Source organism: Malaya genurostris, chromosome 3 (genome assembly GCF_030247185.1).
Source record: "Malaya genurostris strain Urasoe2022 chromosome 3, Malgen_1.1, whole genome shotgun sequence".
In the NCBI taxonomy this organism is placed as follows: domain Eukaryota; kingdom Metazoa; phylum Arthropoda; class Insecta; order Diptera; family Culicidae; genus Malaya; species Malaya genurostris.
Window position 1 is genome coordinate 297,326,119 of NC_080572.1, and position 27,054 is coordinate 297,353,172.

The 27,054-nt window shown below is 40.2% G+C and overlaps 1 protein-coding gene across 8 annotated transcripts in view; it reads left to right on the top strand.

Annotated features, from left to right (window-relative positions):
* Positions 1–27,054, top strand: part of LOC131436870 (talin-2) — a 179,095-nt gene that overhangs the window by 129,928 nt on the left and 22,113 nt on the right. For 6 of the 8 annotated variants that reach the window (XM_058605827.1, XM_058605828.1, XM_058605829.1 and 3 more), the window contains 4 exons: positions 240–328; positions 729–1,392; positions 1,446–5,480; positions 5,559–5,749. In XM_058605827.1, coding sequence (XP_058461810.1) covers positions 240–328; positions 729–1,392; positions 1,446–5,480; positions 5,559–5,749 — 4,979 coding nt within the window. Of the gene's footprint in view, positions 1–239; positions 329–728; positions 1,393–1,445; positions 5,481–5,558; positions 5,750–14,492; positions 15,464–27,054 lie in introns of those variants that run through there. The other 2 variants (XM_058605832.1, XM_058605833.1) reach the window with 2 other exon arrangements.

Below are 27,054 nucleotides of genomic sequence, written 5' to 3' on the forward strand. Positions count from 1 at the left end.
CTCCGTAGTTGGTTTGAAACCGGATAACACACGGGCGACCGTGTACGTGTTCACATGTTTTGCTCGTTTCATTACGTCGTTATCTAGATTTCTTTCGCAGTTTTCAGCACCATTCTTTATTTGATTTTGCGTGATTTTTATCTGATTTGATATTCTATCATTTCCTCCTATGTTGCCGTTTATTTTACTTTTGGTTTGCTCTGGCTGAATTTGACGTGGGTCCGGATCGATGTTTGCAGGCGAGCGTCCTTACGGAACCGGAGAGATGCAGTCCATGCAATACGGTGCTATTGTGGGACAGGTCAATCTGGCGCATCAACCACCCATGGTGAGACGAATTTGAGTTTTTTTTCTTTCCTTAGTTTTCTTAAGAATAGCTTTGTTCTTATAAATATATACGATCTTTGATGTAATCCGTTAAACAAAACAAGTTGGAACTTTTCATTGAAATTTACACAGTAAACTGTTTACTTTACATGCTGCCTTGAAACTAACCAACAAACCGACTAACGCAACCGTCACTGCACAGGCGTAGGTGAATTGACATTTCTCATACTCTAAACTCAGTAGGCTTGTCACAGAATAGTAATTGGCACGCCAATAAGAAAAAAAAACCCAAGAAATTACTAGCGCCAAGCCAATTGACTAAACACCGACAAAGTAATACCAGTTCCACTGGGAATAATCCGGTTCTAATGAGTGTCCTTTCGTTTCCCTCCCCTCTTCAGTTACAGCAAACTCGCATCAGTTCGGTTCTTTCGGAGCCCCAGCGTGCCCTGGTCGGTTATATTTCGGCCGGTCAGGATGCGATCAACAAGGCAGAGAAAGATCTGGAAAGCAAAGCCCATCTGCCTCCACTGGGAACGGATCCTGGTTCGTTGCAATGGCGTGAAGAAACCCTCGACACATCCAAGCAGACGGTCACGACCCATTTGGCCACGATGAATGCGGCTACGGCTCAGGTTGTGACCGCATCGCAACCGGATGAAATCGATCACGATGCCGTGGGTGCTGCCGTTTCGCAAATCACCCAGAGCATTCCGGAAGTGACCAAGGAAGTACGCTTGATTGCGGCACTGATGGACGATGATTGCACCGGCGATAAGCTGCTGGAGGCAACCAGGAAACTGTGCGCTGCGTTCAGTGATCTACTGAAATCGGCCGAACCGGAAAGTAAGGAACCACGACAGAACTTGCTGAACGCTGCTAGTCGTGTCGGGGAAGCCAGTGGACAGGTACTCAGTACCATGGGAGAGGAGACCATCGAGAATCGAGAACTGCACGATATGCTACTGGGGTTGGCCAAAGCCGTTGCCAACACAACGGCGGCGTTGGTGCTCAAGGCCAAATCCATTGCGGCCGTTACCGAAGATGAAGGAACTAGAAATAAAGGTAATATTCTCGTATCTTATTCAATTTTTAAATCATTCTATCCCATTTTTCAGTCATTTCAGCCGCAAGTCAGTGTGCACTGGCTACGAGTCAACTGGTGGCATGTGCCCGAGTCGTCGCTCCGACAATTCAAAGTCCCGCTTGTCGTGAACAGCTGGAAGCAGCGGCACGGGAAGTGGCCAAGGCAGTCGCTCATCTGGTGGAGGCATGCAATGAAGCAACCGACAATCCGCAACTTCGTGGAGATCTGATGGCCGCAGCTCACGATGTTTCGAAAACGTTGGCCGAACTGCTCGAACACATCAAGCTGAGTTCCCGCGAAAAAGCTCGACGGGTTGACGAAAATCCGGTCGAAGATGTACTGGTCGCAACAGATATTCTAGTGTCTTCTACCGATCCGCAGGAGATGATCCGGCAGGCACAACAGTTGGGAAAAGCCACTGCCCAACTGATTCAAAGTATCAAGGGAGAAGCCGAACGGCAGGATGATTCCAACATGCAACGGAAATTGTTGGAAGCGGCGAAACAATTGGCGGATGCAACTGCCCGTATGGTTGAAGCGGCCCGCCTGTGTGCAGGAAATCCCCACGATTCCGGACATCAGGAATCACTGCGGGTTGCAGCTGAAGAGCTGAGAGTTATCACAACAACCACCGCCAACACTCCGGCCATCAAGCGTAAGCTGATCAACCGTCTGGAACAGTGTTCCAAACAGGCAGCTTCCGCCGCTACTCAGTGCATCACCGCTGCCCAGAATGCCCTAATCCACAGTAACGATGTCCAGACGAAGGAAATACTGCTGCAGGATTGTCAGGCCGTAGCGGATCAGATTCCCCGGTTGGTTGCCGGTGTAAAGAACACTCTTTCCCGTCCGGATGATCCGAACGCTCAGCTGGGTTTGATTGATGCGGCCGAAATGTTTCTGGAACCGGGTGCTCAGGTTGCCCAATCGGCTAGAGATCTACAGCCGACCGTTATGGATCAGGCCGCGTCACAACAACTTTCCCGATGTGCACTGAATTTGTCCCATTCGATTCATGATCTTCGATCCGCTGCTCACCGAGCTAGGGAAGCTTGCGGCGGAAATGAACTGGACACTGCACTGGAAGCGGTTCGTAACTTACGCAGCGTTTTGAATGATACGCGCCGTGCCGGACAGGAAGGTAATCTGAGACCTCTTCCCGGAGAGACGGCCGACAGTTGCTTCAAACAGCTAGCCGCTGCCAGTAACAGTGTGGAATCTTCGCTCTACCAGTTGATGTCGGCAGTTCAGCAGGGTAATCGTACTTACGCCGGAGTTGCTGGACGAGATACCGCGTTGGCCCTGGGAGAGTACACGAAGAGTGTCCGTGGAGTGGTTGCTACCACCAAGAACCCGGTTGTGGTCGACTGTGCCGACGAGGTTATCGTAGATTCCATGCATGTTATCGAGGAAGCTCAACGTACCTTGCAGAACTTGGGCAACCAGGATCAATTGGTTCAGGCGATTAAAAGAACCAAGAGTTCACTTGGTAGAACTATTGACTGTTTCCCGGGGGTGAAGGATATCAACGATGCATACGAAAATATGGCTGATTTACGTGCGATTTTGGATACTGGAGAATATCCACCGTCAAGCCGGGCTTTTGGGCAGTTACAGAACGAACTGAAAAGTGCAGCCGAAAAGTTGAACTCTTCGGGAGGTCAGGTTGCCCAGTCGTACGACAGTTCTATAAAGTTGGCCAACACCAGCCAACACTTCTACCATTCGTACAAGGAACTACTGACCGTTACGCTGGAAATGGCAGGACAGACACCGGAAGACCGGGCTCGCGAAGAAATCGTAAACTCTTTGAGAGGTGTTTCGAATCAGTCGATAAGCTTGCTTGGAACGGCGAAGTTCGTGGCGGGCGATCCGGATCGACCGAACGCCAAGAATGAACTTTCCTCGGCAGCTCGGATGGTTACCGAAAGCATCAATCGTCTGGTGGATGTGTGCACTCAAGCGGCACCCGGACAGAAGGAATGTGACAGTGCAATCCGAAGCATTGAATCGCTTAGACCATTGCTGGAGTCAGCTCAGGAACCATTGACCGATCAGGGTTATTTCGATTGTTTGGATACGGTCATGGAGAAATCAAGAACTTTGGGCGATGGCATGACGGGGATAGCGAACAATGCCAAGTTATCGAAGCATGCCGAATTTGGACATTCGGTAGATTCCGTTTCCGATTCAATACGTGGATTGATTGAATCTGCGGGTCAAGCGGCATATTTGGTTGGTATTTCCAATCCGACTAGCGTTGGAGGTCGTCAGGGATTGGTGGATCAAACACAGTTTGCTCGTGCATCGCAAGCAATTCGTCAGAGCTGTGAGGTACTGCGAGGACCAGCGTCCTCCCAGCAGCAAGTCCTTTCCGCTGCCACAATCATCGCGAAACATACTTCGGTTTTGTGTAATGCCTGCCGCAATGCCAGCTCGACGACTACCAATCCGGTGGCCAAGCGTCATTTCGTTCAGGCAGCTAAGGAAGTTGCCAACTCAACTGCGGATTTGGTTCGAGAAATCAAAGCTCTGGACAAGGATTACAGTCCGGTTTCCAGATCCCGTTGTGCAGTCGCTACCGAACCTCTGTTGGACGCAGTTTCGTCCCTTTGTCAGTTTGCTAATTCTGCTGAGTTCATTTCCATACCGGCTCGTATCTCAGCGGAAGGAAGGAAAGCCCAGGAACCAATTCTACTGGCCGGTCGTGGTATCCTGGATGGAGCTATTGACATGGTAAAAACAGCCAAGGTACTAGCTATGACTCCGACCGATCCTCCCGTTTGGCAACAGCTTGCCATTCACAGCAGAAATGTATCCGAAAGTATTAAGAAATTAGCTTCCAGTATCCGCGAGAAAGCTCCTGGACAACTGCAGTGTGATCAGGTCCTGGAAACGTTGAAGGCATGCGCCAGAGATCTTAACTCGGCGGCACTGGCTGTGGGCGTCGATGGTCTTCCGCAGCGTAAAGAGAACAATTTGCAAGGATTCACAAATCAATCTTTGAACGCCGCTTCGGAATTGATTGATCGTTTGGAACCCGTTAAGTCGTCGGCTAAGAAAAACGCTGAGAGTTTGGGTCATGCCGTAAATCAGATAGCCAAACATGCGGTTCCACTGACCAACGGAGTTACTGGGGCTTGTTCGCACGTTGTCCACTCCGGACAGCAAACAATTATGATCGATCAGGTAAAATCGGTGATCGAGTGCTGTTCTCAGTTGGTGCAAGTTGCCAAAAATGCCGGAGGAAATCCACGTGCTTCACATTTACATCCCGAGCTGGACGAAGCCGTTGAATCAACTCGCGAAGCTATTCAGGAACTCAATGCGACCGTCGAGCGTCTTTCCACCGAAAATGGAGTCGTCACCGGGCTGATGGAGCAGATCTCCCGTTCAATGTCCCGCATCACCGACAAACGTCAGTCGTTCCTGGGAGCTTCGCTGAACGAAACCTACGTTGACTATCAGACACGCATGGTTCAATCCGCCAAGGAAATTGCACGCTACGCAAACGAAATCAATGCTAAGGCCGCCGTAGATCCTTCCAAGTTGGCTCAGCTGTCCGTCGAGATGACGCATCATTACACACAGCTAGCTCAGGATTCGATTGGTGCTTCGGCTTTAACGACATCGCCGGATGTAGCGATCCGGATTCGCAGTACCGTACAGGATTTGGGCCGGTCCGTTAATGTTCTGATCCAGTCGACAGCCGGCATCCGCAAAGATGACAGTTCCGGTCTGGTGGAAATTTCCCGTGGTGCTCGTGATGTTTCGGAGAAAGTATCGCAAGTGCTGGCAGCCCTGCAGGCCGGTTCCCGTGGCACTCAGGCCTGTATCAACGCGTCCAGTACCGTTTCGGCCATCATCAGTGATCTGGATACGACGATCATGTTCGCCACGGCCGGAACACTACACTCCGAGGATGACGAGAAATTTTCCGACCATCGAGAGCACATCCTGAAGACGGCCAAGGCTTTGGTGGAGGACACCAAGATTTTGGTTGCCGGTGCGGCTGGCACCCAGGATCAGCTAGCGGCCGCGGCACAGAATGCTGTTACGACTATTTGTGAGTATCGTCCCTCTTTTTCCTTTCCGATTATCTCCGTGGAATCACTTTTGATATCGTTTTTTTTTATTTTCGCAGTACAACTGGCGGAAGCGGTCAAGCACGGTGCCGCCTCGCTCGGTTCCAACCAACCCGACTCGCAAGTGATGGTGATGAATGCGGTGAAAGATGTCGCTGCTGCACTCGGTGAGCTAATAAACGCTACTAAGCTTGCATCCGGTAAACCCATTAACGACCCGGCTATGAATGATTTGAAAGATAGCGCTAAGGTATGTTGTTTTTTGTATCCGTTTTTCTGTTCTGTTTTGTTTCCGTCCTTCGTCCCTGCTCTCTTTTCTTTTTCCTCTCTCCAGCCACCTGGTGCTTTTTTTTCTAATGTTCCGAAATTAATTTTTCCCCTTCCAACTTCTATTCTCTTTCCTCCGTCATTTAATACTTTCTTGAATCGCTCACCAAATTTCTGTGATAGTGTTTACTACAATGCATAGGTACTTATTTAGACGAAAACGTTGTTCCGCTGTTCCGATGTTCCGTGTTTAATCTATACGTTTTAATACTTGGTGGTCACTTGGTTGTGAGCAGGTTGATAACCGCAAGTTACATTTATTCTAATCAACAAATAATACTCCGTTAATTGTTTTTCTTTTGTTCGTTGACTCGAAATTCAATATAGTACTTAACCAGTTTTAAAACAATAACAAAATCGAATTGGCTAATGCTTCACGTGCTTGTACTGCAATAATTGGCTATTGCTCAGTAACCGTAGAACGAATAACGTCATTAACGGCTTTAACCAACGGGGATTTGTTTTTCACTTTCATTCGAAAATGGTTCAAGACTGCGATTAAATGGTTTGTTTTATTGTAACAGAAAACACGTTTTATACATATTCAATTCGTAATTGTACGAGTATCAGTCGCCGAGTCATAGTCATATTTTATGGGTTTAAAATTATGTAGTTTGCAACAAAATCTGTACAGATTATATTTGGAATGAAAAGCAATTTGCTGTTAGTTCTATCCAAGATGCATTTTCTACTCATTTAATTGTGCAGTATTAATTATCTTAAGTCTAATTAAAGTTACCTAATTTGGCTACATGAAAAAACTACAAAGTTTTTGAAATTTTGAAAACAACTTTTTCGGTAATGATGATGCTTTGGCTTGCTCGACCACAGCCACATATTGCCTGCCAAATCGATTATTCGTCTGTCTTCGTCCTCAAATACGCCGTTCCGTTGCATGGCAATAAAAAAAGACAGAAGGTTTCCAGTACATAAGTTTCATCATCCAGAATGAAATTTTATTCGTTGAAATTAAGATCGTTTCTGGTTTGCAACACATAAATTCTTTGACAAAACAGACTGGCTAACTCCTTGACCTTGCATTAGTTAGCTGTGCCAGTGATTGTGAAAATTTCGTACCCTCTTCGTCTCTGTTGAAATTGGATCGCCATCATCCACCCTTCGTATTAACAATTGAAATCTCACATTTCTCGCATAAGTAGTTTATCAAAAATAAGCTATCCACAAATTTTTCATTCAAATTATGATAGAAAACGATATTTTATTCTAACTAAACATTGATCCTTTATTGTACGAAGTTAAACTTGAGCATAATGAAAACGGGATGAAATTTAAGTTATTCCTTCACGAATTTTCGAACTTTTGATCGAACGCTCTTCATCAAGTTCCGGACAAGTGTTGCATCGCATTTTTGGACGCTTGAGATCAAATTTTTTTGAACTCCTACATGTTCCCAGCTGTCTTCTTGAAGACCCTATTCACGATTGCCCAGTAACTTTCGATGGGTCGATGCTGAGGGCAATTTGGTGGATTGCTATTTCTCTCAACGAAATTTATACCCTTTTCTGCAAGCCAATCGAGAGTGGTTTTGGCATAGTGAGCCGACGCTAAATTTGGCCAAAACAGTGAAGGTGTACTATGCTTCTTATATAAAGGCAGTTTTCTGTTCTGGTGACACTCAGATCGATAGATTTCTGCATTTATAGATCCGGTAGTGTAAAAAATGGTTGACTTCAAACCACAGGAACATATTGCTTGCCATACCAGTACCTTTCGACCGAATTTCTCCACTTGAAACGACCTGTCCGCATCGCTCATATCCTTCCCAACTGCGACAGTAAAGTATTGTGGGCCTGGAATGATTTTTGAGTCCTCTTTTACATAGTTCTCGTCGTTCACCAAAACGTATGCATCCGGACACTACAAAAGACGCGAATACAATTTCCGGGCCTTGTTGCTGCTCGCTTCTTCTGTTCTAATCTGTGTTTCGAGCTTCTTGTAGGTCTTCAGGTGATTTCCCCTCTTGATACGCTGGATCATTCCGACACTCGTTCCTACTTTTTTGGCCAAATCACGTATTGACATTGATTTGTTCTTCATGATTAGAGATACCACTTTCTGGTCCAGTTTCGAGTTGTAAGAACCGGATTTTCTGTCTGTTCTTGGTAGCTCATCCGAAGAATAGTGTTCCCCAAACTTATTAATGATGGTTTTAACACTGGCATGATGAATTCCAAACCGCTTCGCCAATTTTCGCATAGTGATACCCTTCTCACTTAGCCATGTGTCCAGAACCTTAATTTTCTCTTCCTTTTCAATACGCGACATTTTGAATACGCAGAATTTCAACCGCACAAACAAGTAAACAAACGAAAGCTGACAGCCAAACGCACAGCATGCTGTGATCTGAGCATAAAAAATCATCACAAATACATGCGTACAACACAAATGTATGTGGATAGCTTATTTTCGATACACTCCTTATGGATGTCGCGGAAGACTCGCTTCTTAATTTCAATTGTTGTAACCATGAATTGAATACTGAAATTTTACGTATAAATTGGGTTGATATACTGACGCATGAAACATTAGATAGTTTAAGAGTTTTACCATGAAAAGTTTAAAAGTTTAACCGTGAGTTAGATTCTATTTTTCAACATCTCGTTCCTCGGAAACGACACTCAAATAACAGGCAACCTTGGTAGAACCTTCGGAACCGACTAAGAAAACTCGAAATCGGTTTTTCGAACAAAATGTGAAAATGATTGATAGTTCGATTCATTCAATGCATCGTGTTTTCAGATTTATATTAATCGACTGGAAAGTAATTTCAAATCTGATCCAAAACAGTTTTGGTCTTATCTTCAAAATAAAACGCACGGTTGCCACCTTCATTTATAAAAGAACTACAGAGGCCATTTCCATTCTGAGTTGCTTACCGAAAATTTCCGAACGTATGCTGTGGGAGTATCTCTATCCCACAGTAAAGCACATTATAAACACTGTCAGAAAACGATCAACAACGACTTATATGATGAGCTTCGTTTCTACACTGATTGGCAAACTCGAAAAACGACAACAAGTTGGTGCGTTGTACGTCGCTTTTTCGAAAGCTTTCGATTGTGTTCCCCATCAGTGGTTTCCCTCACTGGCTGACTGACTGGATTGATTCGTATCTCACAAATCGCATGGCCTCGGTTCGTGTAGGATCTATTCTTTTTGATCCTTTCAACATTACGTCAGGTGTTCCACAAGGAAGCCATCTGGGACCACTACTTTTTGTATTGTTCGGGAATGACCTATACAGATAATTATCGTCACCTGAAGTCGCCTCATTACTAGCCTTGTGGATCGCTGTGCCTATATTTATTAAGACACAATGCGTTAGCTCTATGATGCCAAAGGCATTTTCTAATAATTAGGATTGTGTAGGTGCTGGCCTCGCATGTTTTACTGGTGACGTTGCTTCTCAATGGTAGTGGCCGTATGCTTGTCCGTATGGGTCCACGGAAAACACCCCCGAGTCAAAGAGGTTCATGCAGTTTTGGGATTAATCGAACGCAACACCAGGAACTTTGATTATCTGAATTGCCTAAAGACAGTTCACGTCGCATTAGCATCAAAGATAAATAATAAAGACATGTATGTGCCAACAATAATTTAAAAAAATCTGGTTCGTACCCGGTACTTTCTAAAATGATCGCACTCACCGCTTGGTGGAGCGCGAGATTATTTTCATTGTTATCATTTCGATTAAAGTGTGCCATGAGTAAGGCAGAATCAAATGTCAACATTGTCACTCATTTCGATGCCATAATAAAAAAGACAATTGTTAAAAATAACCAAGAAGATAAGCAAAACGAAAAAGCACGAAAAATGGGCATCCAAAACCAGGACATCATGCTCATTTTGAATTTTTAACATTTATGCAATCTACTCTGACTTTTTCGTAGTACATAATGGAACGTCGGAAGTCTACTGTGTTAGCACTTGGAATTCCGAGCTTTCCGCTACCTTTACTTCCAACGCGAAAAGTATATAAGTTATCATTCTCGGTTGATTTTTCATTAGGGGGTATAAGCAAGTGACAGTTTCTCTTTAATCACTCTCTCTCTTTCGATTATTGTGATGTGATTAAAAAGATTTTCTTTGATATCACTATTCTGTTTGAAAGTCGAAAGTTTCGGGTGTCATTTCATGCAAAGAGTTGAGTGATAAACGTGGAAATAGCTTGGTAATTAATAGAAGAGAAAGTAAACAAAGAGAAACTGTCACTTGCTTATACGGCGTTGTGAAAAATTAACCGAAAATTGTGATGATGGGAACTCAACAGTGCAACCAGTTTTTCCCCATTGTTGCCAGTTTCATGGAGGACCGTGGATGTGCATCAAAAAAAGATCGTGACTGTCATGTCTGGAAATTCGTTTGTGTTAGTATGCAGTATTTTGGAATACGGAGTAATAATCTTTTCGTCTTGCTTCCGAATAACATCGATTGCCCAACGCTTTTGGAGAGACTGCATTTCAATATTCCTGGAAGATAATCGCGGAGAACAGACTTTCTTCGACGAACACAGTACGGTCAAAATAATCCTATGGATGTGACAATGAACATTGAACAAAGACGCATTTAAAATAAAAATATTTATGTTAAGTTTATGAGAGTAGTTATATAGTAATAGTCTGTGCGATAATTTTATTTTAATCGAAGATAAATTTCAAATCAAATTATCACGCAAGAGAAGTTTGTCAAATATTCGCGATACAACATGCGAGTCCGGGTTTTAATCGTCACATTCCATTTATCATAACGGTTTGATACAGTTTTTATCCTGAACGATTTCATACTTTGCCGATGCTTGGAAGTTTGCTCGAAAGTTGAACACATTTTTATTTTTCTAGTCACAGTACGTACTGAAAGATCTGGTCTCTTCTGTGATATTTGTGTCACCTTCGCGTCCTTCTGGTACTTCCTGGGATTCGTTTTTGCCTTCCTCCTGGCTGTTGTCAAACGTGTAGCTAATGATTTTGAAAGGCTACAGACGATGTTTGTAGGAAAAAAAAGTTTTCTCATTGACAAATCTGTATTTATAAACTTGCTTTTCTCACTTGCTCTTTTTTCCACGCCATCTTCGACCTAAAAGCTTGTAGCATCATCAACGATTGTCTTGACCTACTTGGTTACTTAAGGAATGATGGCAAACAATTTTGACGTGAATACGTTTTACGTCACTATGGGACGCCTTTTCGAAATTCGCCCCGTGGAAGAATGAGTAGAACTCAATCGTGAATATTTCGAGTTGTACTAAACGCAACAACTTAATTCTTTCTCTATGCCGTAAGAAATATGATCAGCAGTTTTGTAAAAAAAATCGACAATGTGCGATAGCCATAAATAGCTCAAAATATTACATTTTCTCAAACTTTTAGAAACAATGAGGAAAACTCATTACACTTGCTTGCCCTTTTCGAACTCTTAGAGGTAGTCAGTCAAAAATCAGTGTTCAACTGGACTAGTTTAAATAGTAAAGTATGGTAGATCGGTTATTTCTTTTTATGCGTTAGACAGACCAGCGTAGAGTAAAGTTTCAAACGCTCAGGTCTAGCCCTCATTCACTATTTGGAGGGCGTGGCGAGCATTCGCCTTCTCAACCAGTAGCAGCACATATTATCAGTAAACGCATTCAGCTTCTGGATGCTGGATCTAGATTCGGTCACTGAATTTTGGATTGGATTCTGGAACTAATTTTTAGATATGAACTCCGAACCGGAATTTCGGACTGACTTCTGAACCAGTATTCAATTTCTGAACTCGGTTTCAAAATTTAATTCCTTATTTTGGGAGCGGGTCATTTCGCCGAAAGTCGATTCGCCGAATGCCATTTCACCGAAAGTCGTTTCGCCGAAAGGGTCACTTCGCCGAAAGGGTCATTTTTCCGAAAGAGTCATATTTTACGAAAGCTAGGTCCAAACGAGCGGTACCGAGGTCGGATAGCATAAGAACAAAACGATGTGCGATGCCACATTAGATATTTTTTCATCTACACTCAGTTATCGGAAAATACCGCAAACAGTTGCCTGATAGGTGTACTAATTAAGTCAACAAGTTTTTCTGGGAGTTCCGTTCTGAGGATCATGAATAAACCTATAAAAAATATTCAAGTCTCTGGATCATTTCAGACTTACCTTACCTTCTTACCTAACAGCTATAGGCCTGGGGTGTCCTTTGCTGTATCAAGAATACGTCTCCACATAACTCGGTCCATGGCTGCTCGTCGCCAGCCACTCAATCAATCATTGATCGATCCACCTTGCTCGCTGCGCTCCTCTTCTTCTTGTACCAGTCGGATTAGATTCAAGAACCATTTTCATTGGGCTGTCGTCCGACATCCTTATGACATGCCCAGCCCATCGTAGACGTCCGATTTTAACTGTCCGTACGATGGGTGGTTCTCCTAGCAGCAGTTGCAATTCGTGATTCATACGCCGTCTCCACGTTCCATCCAGGATCATTTCAGAAGTGTTAGTATTTATTTATCTTTTTTATCAATTCCAATCACGATATTAAGACTAATAAAACGCAATGACCCTTTCGGCGAAACGGCATTCGGCGAAACTATCATGATCCCCTAAATTTATTTTCAGAATTTGGATTTTGAAACTAAATTTTGGTTAATTAATGTTCGGAATTCAAGATCTGAATTTAGTTCTAGATCTAAATTCGGAACCTGGAATCCGAAAAATGAGTTCAGTTCCAGATTCTTAGAGCTGAATTGTAACTAAATTTTGCAACTGAGTTCTAATTTGGTGGAAGTTTCCGATTTCATTTCTTAAATTCAGTAGCAGTTCTGGTGTAGATAAATAAATAATAGAAAAAAAGTACTCAACAATTGTAAACATCGGATGAATTTCACAAATCGGATCTTTTTTCAATATTAAATTAATATTCATGGATGAATAACTGGTGAACGGAAAATAGGAATAAAATTACCATGTCTTTTTATAGTTCCGATCATAGCTAATAAAAATCATGACGAGAAATTACTGTCATTCTCAGGTTCGCCTGCAAACTATGAGAACGAAATCCAAGTCCAGTCAATGACATAAGCGGTAGAGTAGTTTCAAAATTGTGTTTTTTCTTTCATTTGCCCTTTCAGTCATTTGCAGTTTTCAGTGAAAATCCCATAGTATGCAGAACCGATATTCAATCGAAGCTGTGAGAATCGAAAATGACAGAAAAAGGTTTCACAATTACTTTTACCTGTTGGTGCTCGACTTTGTAGTAGCTTCGATTTCCAAAGAGGTTCTGGGATGTAATTACTTCAATTTGTCTTATTTTATTCACTATTTATAGCCAAGCGTTACAGATTTTCAATACATCGATGAAAGAATGAGAATGGAAATTCTGCTGATGCTCCCTGCAGACGTTAGTTTGGTTTCGTCTTGTCATAGAGGAAAGTGTGACGTTGGCAATTATTCTCTCTCATTTTTTAATGCGAAACGAAAATGCTTCGTCTCTCTTCGTTTGCTTTGGTGTCGGTCATTTTCGAATGAGACAGTGTAATATTGAAAATGAGACTGTTGGATTGGATTCTTTCATTGAGAATGCGAGACAATTTTAAGCTCTGTTTCCGATAATCCACGCTGGCAAGTAGATATCAATAATATATTTTTTGCTCTCGTTTGTTCCACCTGATTTGGAAGTGTGGTACAATATTTGTCGTCATTTTAGTAAAGATGGAAAATTCACACGATCAGTTTTGTTCGTATTCACGTCCACCAATTATATCTCTGACATTACCAACCCGTCTTTTTCTTCTGTTTTCTGTTGACGATAACACACTTAACATGACCGAGGCATCTTGTAAGCCATCTTGTTATTATTTGTTGAAAATTCCACAGCCTGCTATTTTATCAGAATTTCTTGAGATCAGAATAAAAACCCAATATTTGATCAGAGAGAACTTACGCAGATATTTATTTCTAAACTTTTGAGTTAAGTAACTGTAATCAAATCTTTGCATACACGGAATATGGCATTTGCGTTTAGCATAGTACATACATCTGAGCAACAATGATGGCCACTTATGCTCCGTTTCGAACTAGCACTAGGGGCAGCAGCAACAGCATGTGCACATGGGATGGGTGCGTTTTTGACAGACACTGATGTTTCTAGACTGTATTAGATGCATGTCCGTTCTTTACTGACACTAAAAATTGCTTGCGCGTTCATCGTTCTGGAATTCGGATTCGGATGGGGAAGAATGGTGTCTTGTTTGCCGATGCGAGGAATGGTGCGCCAGTGCATGCTGTACAGTTCGCTGATTTCAATGCAAATATTTATATATTACTGTTATTATTACTATTATTATTGCTATTATTATTATTATTATTAGTACTATTATTACCACCTAACATCAACGTTACTTCCGTATATGAACGTTTAGATCTAACCGCATCCCAGTAAGTAGTGAAGTTTTAGTGATCTGAGGTGATCTGAGAGGTAGTACCTAGTGCCGAACAGAGGAGAGGTCGAAAAAGGTTTCTGCATTACCTTCTAGCACCTATGGTATCTTTTAACCGGTGGAATGCCTTCTATCGCGGGTACGTTGGATACTTGTCCTTCTACAACTCTTTTACCAATCCACACGCCGACCGTAGCAACCGGTTTTTATAGCTGTAATTTTCCCATTGGTTTTTTTTTCACAGATGATAAGTAGGCTTTGTCTCTCTCAGGTATCCGAGTACCAAGAGAGCTGTCAAAGTTCGTCCACTTACACTAGTGTTAGAAAGTAGTGAAAGAATCGTTTTTTCCGGACCATCGTCTGTTGTTTGTGTTCGTGTTTTCCAACTTACGTAACCTACATGCAACAACTGGTTTTCGATTACGACCCTAGTAAATGCTCTGCTAACAAGTACTAGAAGATGCACGCACACCCCTAAGCAGTGACCAATGATTTCCGTGTGTTCTATTCAGGCGGCATTGCAGGATGCACTGGCGTATAGGGCGGGTACCGCTTGGTGGCTGTCCGATCAGGAAGAGGAATTTTTGCGCGTCCTCTCAACCGCACCGACGCTGTTCGACGGAGTATTTTAGGCCAATGTGCGTTCGATGTGGCTTAGTGCTGCCTACCAGTTACTGTCTTGATCCAAGTGCCATATTCATGAAATCAGAGATTTTTTTTCTCTTCATATAATTAGTATTAAAAACTTTTATTATTATCAATAATACATTTCTGTCATTAAATGTCTAGCGTAAGTCTTACTCCAATATTTTGAATGGTCAAAGTACACAGTACACGTATTGTCACTAAACAAGCTGCTTATCATTAAATTCAATACCAAAAGCTTCAGTCACGCGTTCCGTGTTTGGAATCTGTTTCACTGTTTGAGCCCTCCTGGCTTCCTTAATTTAACTTCCCCCCCACGTTAGCGCCCTCCCAATGCACATCTATGTTCAAGAGCACGAAAAAAAATAGCGATTAGCGTAGACAGCAACGGGTTTAGTAAGCAAAATGCAGCGACCGAATAGGTAAATTATAATTCTTTTTTTGTTCAGTACCTGTACTATTGCGTATGTGTGAGTGTTTTCACCTTTGTTGAGAATTGATCGGAAATGAAGTTTCAATGTTGAAGTTGTTATCGCAACATAGTTTACTGACGGACTTTGATCAGAATAATCATCCTTATTCTGAATAACGACGTATCGTTTTTTCGATCGTATTTCATTCGTATTCGTAATAACGCTAGCAAAATCAAAGGTAGCTAGGATTCGACCGAGCCATATTCGATCGAAAAACCAATACGTCGTTATTCAGAATAAGGGCGAATGTGCCTCATTGAAAAAAGGCGGGTGGATAATGTCAGAGACATAACTGGATGTCGTGAATACGAAAAAAAAAACTGGCACCACTTCCTTCATACTTCCGAATATCGAATTGGTTGATCGATTGTGTGAATTGTACAAGCTTTCCCCTTTTTCACTACTAGAATTTGAAACGATGAAACTACACTAAAGTTTGGATTAGTTACATAAAACAGCCACTATTTCAAATCTGTATATTCTAAATTTGAAACAATTCCTGTTTAGTTTCTCTATGTAGGCTAGGTACAACAAAATTGCAGTTTATTTATTTTTGAAAACTATCCGTAATTGCAATGGCCTGCTCTAAAATGTATCGACGATCTTGGTTATGCAATTTTAATGATGATAATAATAATAATAATAATAATAATAATAATAATAATAATAATAATAATAATATTAATAATAATAATAATAATAATAATAATAATAATAATAATAATAATAATAATAATAATAATAATAATAATAATAATAATAATAATAATAATAATAATAATAATAATAATAATAATAATAATAATAATAATAATAATAATAATAATAATAATAATAATAATAATAATAATAATAATAATAATAATAATAATAATAACCATGTCGGCTTCCAATCAAAACCGGATTTTGAATCACGCTCACTCCAAACACTTTAAAAAAAATGTGGATTTTAGCGGTATTAAGAAATTCTTTTCTTTCGACACATTTAAATCTGTATTTTTCGGGAGAAATAAAATACAGATTAATCTGTATATATGGCCACCCTGTTTCGCAGAGCATATTTCGAAACGACACCCATACTAGGGTAACAGAGGTATTTTGGCCCACTTTAGGATTGATTTTATTTTGGCCCACTTTGTAAAATTATCCACCAAATGTTGCAATATTTTTGAAAAACCCTTCCGCAATAGGTAGTTTAATGTGATTAGCTTCAAATTGATGCAGCATGAGTTACTTAACATCGATTAAATCCATAAAGTTTATAAGGTGGGCCAAAATATATGAAGTGGCCAAAATACCTCTGTTACCCTAGTATAAAGATGTGTTCTCCATCAATGCTTTCACTATTGCATTGAGTAAGAGCGTTTCCCATCGTAAATGAATGGGTTAGTGGCGGCGCAAACTTTTTCCAATTTCCATTTTGATAAAACTCGTGCTTTTGGTAGGAAATGGAGAAAATTCACTTAATTGTAAATGATGATCTGTTGGACTGAAAAGTGCCTTGAATTGTCACGACCAACAGGATCCGCCTTTAGACAGAACTGAGATGGGTCTAGGCGTGTACACTCGGTAAACTCGTCCGACATTTGACTAGGAACTCATTGTGATTTTCAATTGGATTCCAAAGAAAATGAAACAGATGCGTAGATCTGACATCGCTACTGACGACTCCCACTGACTGGCTTTGGCCCGGCGTCGACACAATTCTCCTGTTCGGCGCTCGCTTCATTCCAAAAGCGAGAGATCTGCGATGTTTCTCTCCCGTATGTCTCGCTTCGACAAGCTTTGCTCTGATATTTTGTTCTCGTACTCAGAACGCGGCTGGTGCCGACATGGGTTAAATCAGACAAGCTTTTCAATAGTGTACTATTGAAATACTTCAATGTTGTTGCAATGCACGTTCAAGTTGAAAAATTTCGAAATCAAATTTTCTGACAATCCCTCCACTAGTGTTCGAATAGCAGCTGATCGTATCAGACGAGTTCTAGTTTTCCTCAAGCTATGGAAAAAGTCGCACCAGCGCATTAATGCATAGAAGCAACGGTGAAGATGAATGATTTGCGGTACGGATTGGTCCACCGTATTCACCAGACCTAGCCCCTAGCGACTATTATCTATTTCCAAATCGGAAAAGGTTTCTCCAGGGAAAGAAATTTTCGTCGAATTCTGAGATCATTGCAGAAACGGAAGCCTATTTTGAAGGCCTTGACAAATATTTTTTCAAAGGGCATCAAAATGTTGGAGAACCGATGCACAGTGGGGAAAAATGGACCAAGAAGGACCGCACGAAACGCTATCATGTTCATTTTACCCCTAGTTCCCTTTTTATACTGCATTGTATTCAAGTTTAACTATATAACATGAAACCGAAGAACTTCCAGAAGAGCGAATAGAGTGTTTCTGATGTAAAAAAGTCTAACAAATCGATTGCATATAGTTTTATTGACAGCAGAAAGCTCGTTGCACCGTTTTACCCTATTTCTTTTCTAGTTATAATATTCAGTTGAAATATGATCTACAATCCAAAAGCAGATCCAATACGATCTAACGATATTTATTCATAATACGTGCAAAACATCTGTGATCCAATTAAACACAATGGGAATGACAGTACTAGCCTGTTTTACCCGGTTTACCCCAATTTATATCAAAAGTCGTATTTCTGGTTAAACTTTCTCTCGCATGCCGAAAGCAGGCTGATTGCGGTTGATGAAAATCGATTGATATTACGAAGAAAGACCTGAAAATAGGATTACAAATAAATTCAATGACCGCACGAATCTTGTTATACCGTTTTATCCCAATTTATCCTTTAACTGAGTCTTACGATTTTGCTCCACATTGAATTCATTTGTAATCCTATTTTCAGGTCTTTCTTCGTAATATCATTCCCATTGTGTTTAATTGGATCACAGATATTTTGCACGTAATATGAACCAATATTGGTAGGTCATATTGGATCTCCTTCGGGATTGTAAATCTGAATTCAACATAAAATTATATTTGTGGAAAAATTGGGGTAAAACGATATAGCACGAAGCATGCGATCATGAACACTATCTGTAAATTATTATTTGAAGTTATATGCGAAACATAGAACTGTCTTGTTTAACCAAAATTGGTCCAAACACCGATCAGTAGAACTTTTTTTTCGGTAAATTCACGGAAGAAGATGCCCGGGGGAAAAGCAGAATACAGTTGTTGTCAATCTTACTTAAACTTTTGAGCATGTCAGGAATACCTTCCGATTGGTGGAATTGAATTTTTTCCTGAGTTTCACAGTTAGTTTTCAAAGTAAAGTCTTAAAAAAGAGGAATTGGAGCAAAACGGGCATGATAGTGAATTTTGCGGATCTTCTAACTATCATAAATCGATTCTACAGAAAAATTTGCATAAGAAATACTAATTTTGAAAATATTTGCTCATGTTTTTATAAAATTATTGAGCAAAGTCGCGTTTTTGATCGTTTTTTCCCCATTGTGCGATGGGTCATGTGTATCAAGATTATACTGAAAAATAAAAAAGTGTTCACGGTAAAATTTCAAGTTAAATGAGGAGCATATGTAGTATTTGATTATTTGTTCATTTAAAAATAAAAAGGCATCGGAAAGCCATAGAATTCTTGTTGAGACTTGTGGCGGTTTTGGTCTTTCCGTCAGAATTTTTTAATGTTATTGATAAATAACGCGAAAATATACCGAAAAAGTTTCGAGATGACGAACTGCATTCATTATCGAACGAAGAAGGCTCAAACACAACATACAATGGCGGAGCAGTTGAATGTCTCTTGGCAATCCGTTTTCCGATCCTCTGACAGTCATGGGGAAAATCGGAAGGTTAGTAAATGGGTTCCTCACAAACTGAACGAAAACCTCAGTTCGTAATGCTCGTTTTACGCTTTGAAAGAAGAAGCATTTTGCATCGAATTTGTAACTGATAACGAAAAATAGTTAAATAGTTAGTCTATTCAGCGGTTCTGGCTCCTTCTGATTATCTGACTGACCAACACTTTCTAACTTCCGATTATTTACGAAATTAAATGGAAGGTGAACATTTTTTTTACCAAGAGATGAACCAAATATGTTGAAAGTGAGGGCGTATAGGGTAACGACTCCCTATTTCATCTGGGCTCCTAATTCCATCTCATCCCTTCATCTTATAACTTTGAAAATGATTCATATATTTCAACGTACCTGAACCAAACTGTTAAATGTTTTAAAATGTTTTTTTTTTTAGTTTTTGTCACACTTTCTCATTAAAAAATGGGTTTGAATCCGTCAGCGATCGATTTTGTTCCATTAAAAAATAAGTTTTCGGTTTTAAACAATATCAAACTATTTAGAGATTGCGAGAGGATAAAGAAACGTTTAGATACGAGAAGCCTTTCCGCTTGTTTAATTACCCCCTTGTCCCGTCTCACTTTTCCGCACTTTTTCTTCACATCCTTGCTTTTCCTTGAGTACTATGGTTCTATAATTTCATATTCTTTCTCCTCTCACAATCTCTAGTAAGTTTGATATCGTTAAAAACCGAAAAGGTCAGTCAATACCATAAATTACAAAATACATTTCGTCATGTTTCTGAATATTTACTAATTGATTCGTCAAAAAAAAACATGATCACTATTGAGGTTTCTATGCCCGGTGAAAAATGAACGACGACCCTAGTGGAAAATAGGTGGCCAATATATTTCCTGATGAAAACAAAACAATATGTAAAAGCGATTCACACGTGACATCGTGACATATCTCCGGCATGAAACGATTACGGGATAACAACATTAATTGTAAGCAATTCATATGAAGGAACACAACGTCAAGTTCACGGCACATTTTGACGCTGGGTACGTGAGTAATATTCGGCTAAAAAAATATTAATTTAATCTTGACGTCGACCGAAGTTGATTGATCGTCTGCATCGTGTTTAATGAAGGCATTTTCTGACGTAAACAACCCAATCTCATTTGCATTTGTGGTTGTAAGGGAGCTGTCAGAAAAGTCAATATCACATAATTCCACCACTATTCAATATTGGATGATTTCATAATTAGTAATGTTGACTTTTCACTTATTTAAGCAACGACTGAAAACTTCTTAAATTATCCACTAGACAGTAAAAATCTTTAAGAATATTAAATGAAAGTTTGCACTTATTTCATTTCATTGCGCTTTGTTTTCATCTCATTTCGAATCGCAAGGTTATGGAAAATATTTTTTTTTTCATATTTCAATTACCATCAGCAAGTGTTTTTTTTGGTATTCGTCACATTAGTTTAATTATATTGTTGAAAAATGTATGTCAATAAAAGTGTTCGGTTTTTTCCATCTTTTAAATTTTACCGACTAATTTGTTTCGATGGCGACTGATCAGTACTTTTTAGCAATATTTTTTGGTAAATTAGGTATGTAATATAACATAACCATTACTGACCAAATCAGCATCTTTTACAAATTACGTCAATCGCAGAATCCATGTTTTTTTTTCAAATAATTAAATGGTGATGTTATTCATGTTTAACCCAGCCAATGGCGGGTTGAACACTTGCACTTAACTTCACATTTGATACACGTTTACACAAGTTTACAAAAATTCGGCAAATAAGAACGAACATTCCGCAAAATAAAAATGCTAGCTGCAGGCTCAGCATTTATTTTACCGAACAATTTGACAGCAGCAAATACAGTCTAGTTAGCTGATCAAATCAGTACAAAAATAACATTGTATTGTATCTTTCGAACAAGTGCTAATTTTTTGTCTTTCTATTAACTGAATACGGTTTAAATATTCGAAAAAGCATACTGTATGGCAAAATACTAGTTTTGACGGATGGATTAGCACTAAATTTTACCAAACATCGAATAAGCAATTAACTGTGTACAGATTACCATTACAGTAAAATTTTAAATTTTTTCAAATGAACAAAAGGAAACGAAAACGATTCAATAATTTTTAAAAGTCGAATTGATTCCAAACTGGTTCTAAAAATATCGTGTGTTGTCTCACAGTTGGCATTAGGTTCATTAAAGCAGAATTCTGACATTTTAAACCTGGGAGTGTAATAGTGCAATATTTTTTTCTGATTGCTTTCGCATTTGCTCATTAATTGCTATTTCATCTCAATGGATTCCATAAAAATCCATTGAGATGAAATTTAGAAAAGAGTAGTGAACATTTGAGAAGTGTTTTTGGATTAGAAGCTTAATTTCCAAGAGAAGTAAATCGATTCTCAATGTGAAGCACGGTGAATTAAGCAGAAATATGAAATAAACACATTGATTTTAGTTTCTAAACCAGGTTTTTTAGTTAACGTCCTTACAAATCCGATGAAATAGGAAACCGTTAACGTATTTTGAACAAAGTTTGGTCCCCAACGTTCCAGAAAAAAGGAAATATAAACAACTAGCTGACCCGTCGAACTTCGTCTCGACCAAAAATTATTTGTTCGAATTTCTGGTTTTGGATAGCAGAATTGTCAACCTATGACTAAGTGGTTAACGTTTTTCTCCATTATTTTTCTAATTACTTAATATACTATCAATCGAATTCGACACACATTCGCTTTAGCCCAAAAATGTGAAAATGTGGAAAACTTGTGTTAAGTAAAAATAGAGCAAATGATCAGCCTCACCGACTCTCATCCTTTGATTCAATGCACTGACCGGAGATCTCTCTCAAATGGCCTTCAACATAATGGATATAAAGTGCCACGTTTTCCGTTCCAGATGTGACTCTTACTTCAGGCAAACGATATAAAAGCTCACTAACTATAACGTTGTATTGATAAACTTAGCACAATGTGGAAGAATTTCTAGAGTTGTTCATTCGGTAGAGTAGGATATATTTACAATTTATATTTAGCCCAAGTAACCAAAAGTTCGTAAAAAAGATTTGTCTTAAACAGCATACAAAGCGTTCTGAACAGTCCGTTTTTAAGGAATTACTCACACTTGAATGTTCACCCGACGCAACATAACAAACTTTGAAGCAATTCCTTGTACAGTTTTTAAGCAGCGAGAAAGTTTTCTCAGAACTTATTCTGTATGTTCAAGTTGCTAAAATGTGCCACGCGTACTTTAGAGCGTTAAAGTGGATATTTTTCATGTACTGTGGAACTTTTTTTGCGGAAAATCGACGCTTAAATTTTATTTTGATATTGATCCTACCAGTTTGAACATTCTTCACAGTTTCAATCCATTATGGTAATCATCTTGAACTATCAACTAATCATTGATATCTAATTGTCACTTATTGTGTGCGCTTAGTCTAATCTAAATCATTAGAAAGAAAATTGCAAGGAAAATCGCCCAGTTTGACCTTAGTGCTTCTACAGCACAATCTTTTCATTGATTCATTCAAAATTTTTTTGAAATGTTAAACTCGACGGATTCCAATCTGTATTTTATTTCAACGATCACGTGTAATAATGACATTATACTTTTTCACACACCGAGGGATACGTTGTCTGCTCTCGATGCAACACGCCGAGGGACTCGACATCTGCGTTCTCGCATTCATCCCAGGTTCACAGATTAATCTGTGTTTCATAAATTTATAAACTTTCTGCACAGATTTTAAAAATGGCACAGATTTTCACAGATTTCTGATAATGATCACAGATTTTCCCAGATTTTTAAAGACGATCACAGTTTAACACCAAAAAGTACAGAGCGGTTGAGTAAATGAGTAAAAAGGTACAAAGCGGTTGGGGTTTTTTTTTTTGGCTAACTAAAATGATTCTGATCAGCTGTTATGGTACGGGAAACGTGCACAAATTTTCACAGACAGGTTTTTGGCTTGATCACAGAGGGATGCCTGAACTCCGCTGTCACAACTATCTCATTCAGTTATTACGGTATATTCCTGTATTTTCCCAGTGTTAATGTGGAACACATTTTTGTTTTCTATATAGTGGTGCAAATTAGAAAATCAGGAAAAACACACGTAGAAATGTGGTCAGGTTTTGAACAATTACAGCTCAGTCAATTTTGTATCAATTATTAATATTATGTCACCATTTGATTGGAAATATTTCTACGTATTGATTTGAATGTTCATAGCCATGTATTTTTAATTGTATATCATTATACTGTTAGTTAGTTAGCAGTGTCCTATTTTATCTGCAAAAAATCTCCGGCATACCGGATTTCCCTACCATAGTCGACGGTTTTGAAGGAGTAAGCGATATATCAAAGGGAAAGCATCGCTCTGATTGGTCAATCGATGCTAAAGCGAAGCTGTTGGAAGCACGCGAAGCTATAAATATAAGCAAAATTATAGCTAACGTTTCAGTCCTACACGTAGCATGCTAGAGGTAGGTTGTTGTTAGCAGTGATGTCAGATCTACGGAAATTTTCGTAGTTCTACGGATTCGAAGATATTCTACGGACCTATGGATCCGTAGACAAAATCTACGGAAATTGGATTTTTCCTATTTTATCCACGTGAAATGCCTCGAGCATGCATACTTGCAAATAGTGCTCTCGATGTCTCTCTCATATCAGAGCTCACAACTCGGGATATTTGTGCTGTCACAGTTGGTATGACTACTGATGGCATAGACAGGAAATATGTCTATTGTTCGGCATATTTGCCGCATAACCAACCTTCGCCAAGCGATGACTTCAAAAAGGTTGTATCATACTGCTGCAAAAGTGATTTACCGCTTGTAATCGGCAGTGACATAAATGCTCACCATATCATTTGGGGCAGCACAGATATTAATTCGAGAGGCTCTGATATGATGGAATTTGTGAGCAGTACAAACCTGCACATAGTCAATGCAGGAAACCGTCCAACTTTTGCGAGATCAGGTAGAGAGGAGGTTTTGGACGTAACTCTCTGCTCTGATAGAATTGCGCATGAGTTGGTGAATTGGCTCGTCTCCGATGAGCTCGAACCTTCGTTGTCTGATCATAAGTACATATTCTTTGATCATTCAAACGTTAAATTTGATATTATCACATATCGTAATCCCAAATCTACAAACTGGGACCTCTATGAAGAGGGCTTGGCGACTAGATTTTACGGGTACCAACCAACAATTGAAACCCCAATTGATTTGGAAAATGTTGTCGACGAGACAAACTCACTCATAGTTGCAGCATATGAAGAGGCTTGTCCACTTCGGATTGTGCGAGCTACTAGAGGAACTCCTTGGTGGAATGCTGAACTTGCTAGACTAAGGAAACTATGCAGAAGAGCTTGGAACCACCGTCGCAGAAATGGGTCGGAGGCATTCGTGTTGGCTCGAAGGGCTTACAAAAATGCTCTTCGATCGTCTGAGCGAAGTGGTTGGAAAAGCCTCTGCACAAATGTCTCTAGTCTCAACGAGGCTAGCAGATTAAATAAGTTACTTTCGAAGTCTAAGGACTTTAATGTCAGTTTCTTAAGAACTTCAGATGGTGAACACTTGTCTGATGAAGGTGATGTACTTCACTATCTTTTTAACACTCACTTTCCAGGATGTATGGATCCATCACCGACAGCTCTTCCCGAGACTTTTTCAGGTAGTTACGATTCTTGGGCCCTTGCTCGAAGCGTTGTGACGATTGAATCGGTCAAATGGGCAGTTGAGAGTTTTGCTTCGTACAAGTCTCCGGGAAAGGATGGAGTTTTCCCAGTGTTACTGCAGAAAGGGTATGAACATTTCAAACATGTTTTGAAGAAAATACTTACTTTTAGTCTTGCGACAGGATATATTCCAAGAGCCTGGCAGGAAATAATTGTCAAATTTATTCCCAAAGGCGGTCGCGACACTTATGAGGAAGCGAAGAGTTTCAGGCCTATCAGTCTAAGCTCATTTCTTCTTAAAACAGTGGAACGCATAGTCGATCACTATATCAGAAATGTTAGTTTGGGCCTGCATCCGCTACATGGAATGCAACATGCTTACCAGCGTGGAAAGTCCACTACAACCCTGTTACATGATGTTGTGTACAACATTGAAAAAGCTTTCTCACAAAAGCAATCTTGCTTGGGAGTTTTCCTAGATATTGAAGGTGCCTTTGATAACGTGTCTTTCAATTCAATTCTGGAAGCAGCCCGTGGTCATGGCATACCTTCAAGTATCACAAATTGGATACACGCAATGCTTAGCAATCGACTTCTTTGTTCATCGCTTCGGCAAGCAGAGATTAGAAAGCTAAGTGTCTGTGAGTGTCCTCAAGGTGGTGTACTATCCCCACTTTTATGGAACCTTGTCGCTGATGGTTTGTTAAGGAAACTTAATAACCTTGGATTTCCGACTTATGGTTTTGCCGACGATTATCATATATTGATGACCGGTATAAGCATTAACACTCTCTTTGATATAATGCAACAAACCCTGCGATCTGTTGAACAATGGTGTTGTCAGGGTGGATTGTCTGTAAATCCGGGCAAAACATCAATGGTGCTTTTCACTCATCGTAGGATAATCACAGGAGCTCGTCCGTTACAGTTCTTCGGTTCAGAGGTCACTGTGGTCGATCACGTTAAATACGTTGGGGTTATTCTTGACTCAAAACTGAATTGGTCTGCTCACATTGACTTCAGGATTAAGAGAGCTTGTATGGCTTTCGGCCAATGCAGACGAGCTTTTGGAAAATCATGGGGACTCAAACCCAGATATATTCATTGGATCTACACAACTATTGTTAGACCAATTTTAGCATATGGATGTCTTGTATGGTGGCAGAAAGGAGAAGTCGCGACAGTTCAGTCAAAGCTAAATCATCTCCAAAGGATGGTCCTAATGGCGATGACAGGAGCATTCACGACAACTCCTACTGCTGCTCTAGAGGCGCTACTGTGCATTAAACCACTACATGTGTTCCTAAAACAAGAAGCATTATCTTGTGCATATCGTCTTAAGGTTACAGGGCTTTGGAACAGTAACCCATTAGATTATGCTACCAGCCACACTCGCTTGTGGTCTCAAATGGTTACGTGGGATGAGTATTTACTCGCTCCTAGTGACCTAACTCTCACATGCAGTTTTCCTTTCAAAACATTCAATGTGAGCTATCCTTTTCGTGAGGAATGGTTGTCTGGTTGTCTGGAACGACAACTTGATGAACACATAGTTTGTTATACGGACGGTTCTCTGTTGAATGGTCGTGCTGGTGCTGGTGTCTACTGTCGTGAAATGAGGCTGGAGCAGTCTCATTCACTTGGTAGATACTGTACTGTGTTTCAAGCAGAAATCTACGCGATTCTGTGTGGAGTACAATCGGCACTTCAGCAGAGGATCTGTGGTAAGCGAATTTATTTTTGTTCCGACAGTCAGGCAGCGTTAAAAGCACTCAGTTCGAATGACTCACGGTCGAATCTAGTGATCGCATGTCGAACTCAAATTGAAGACCTCAGCATTTCAAATGCTGTTTACTTCTTATGGGTACCCGGCCATTCTGGTATTACTGGAAATGAATGGGCTGATGAGTTGGCTAGAGCTGGTGCAACGAATGATTTCGTTGGTCCTGAACCAGCTTTACCACTTTCAACTAGTTGGATAAAGCACAAGATTCGTTCTTGGGCTGTATCCAAACATGCCAGCTACTGGCGCAGCTTGCAAACTTGCGCTCAGACAAAAGCATTTCTACCAGATTTAAATCTGAAAATGTCAAAGTGTCTACTGCATTTCTCCAAGCATCATTGCAGTATTCTGGTCAGAGCTCTGACTGGACATTGCAAACTCAATTATCACATGGC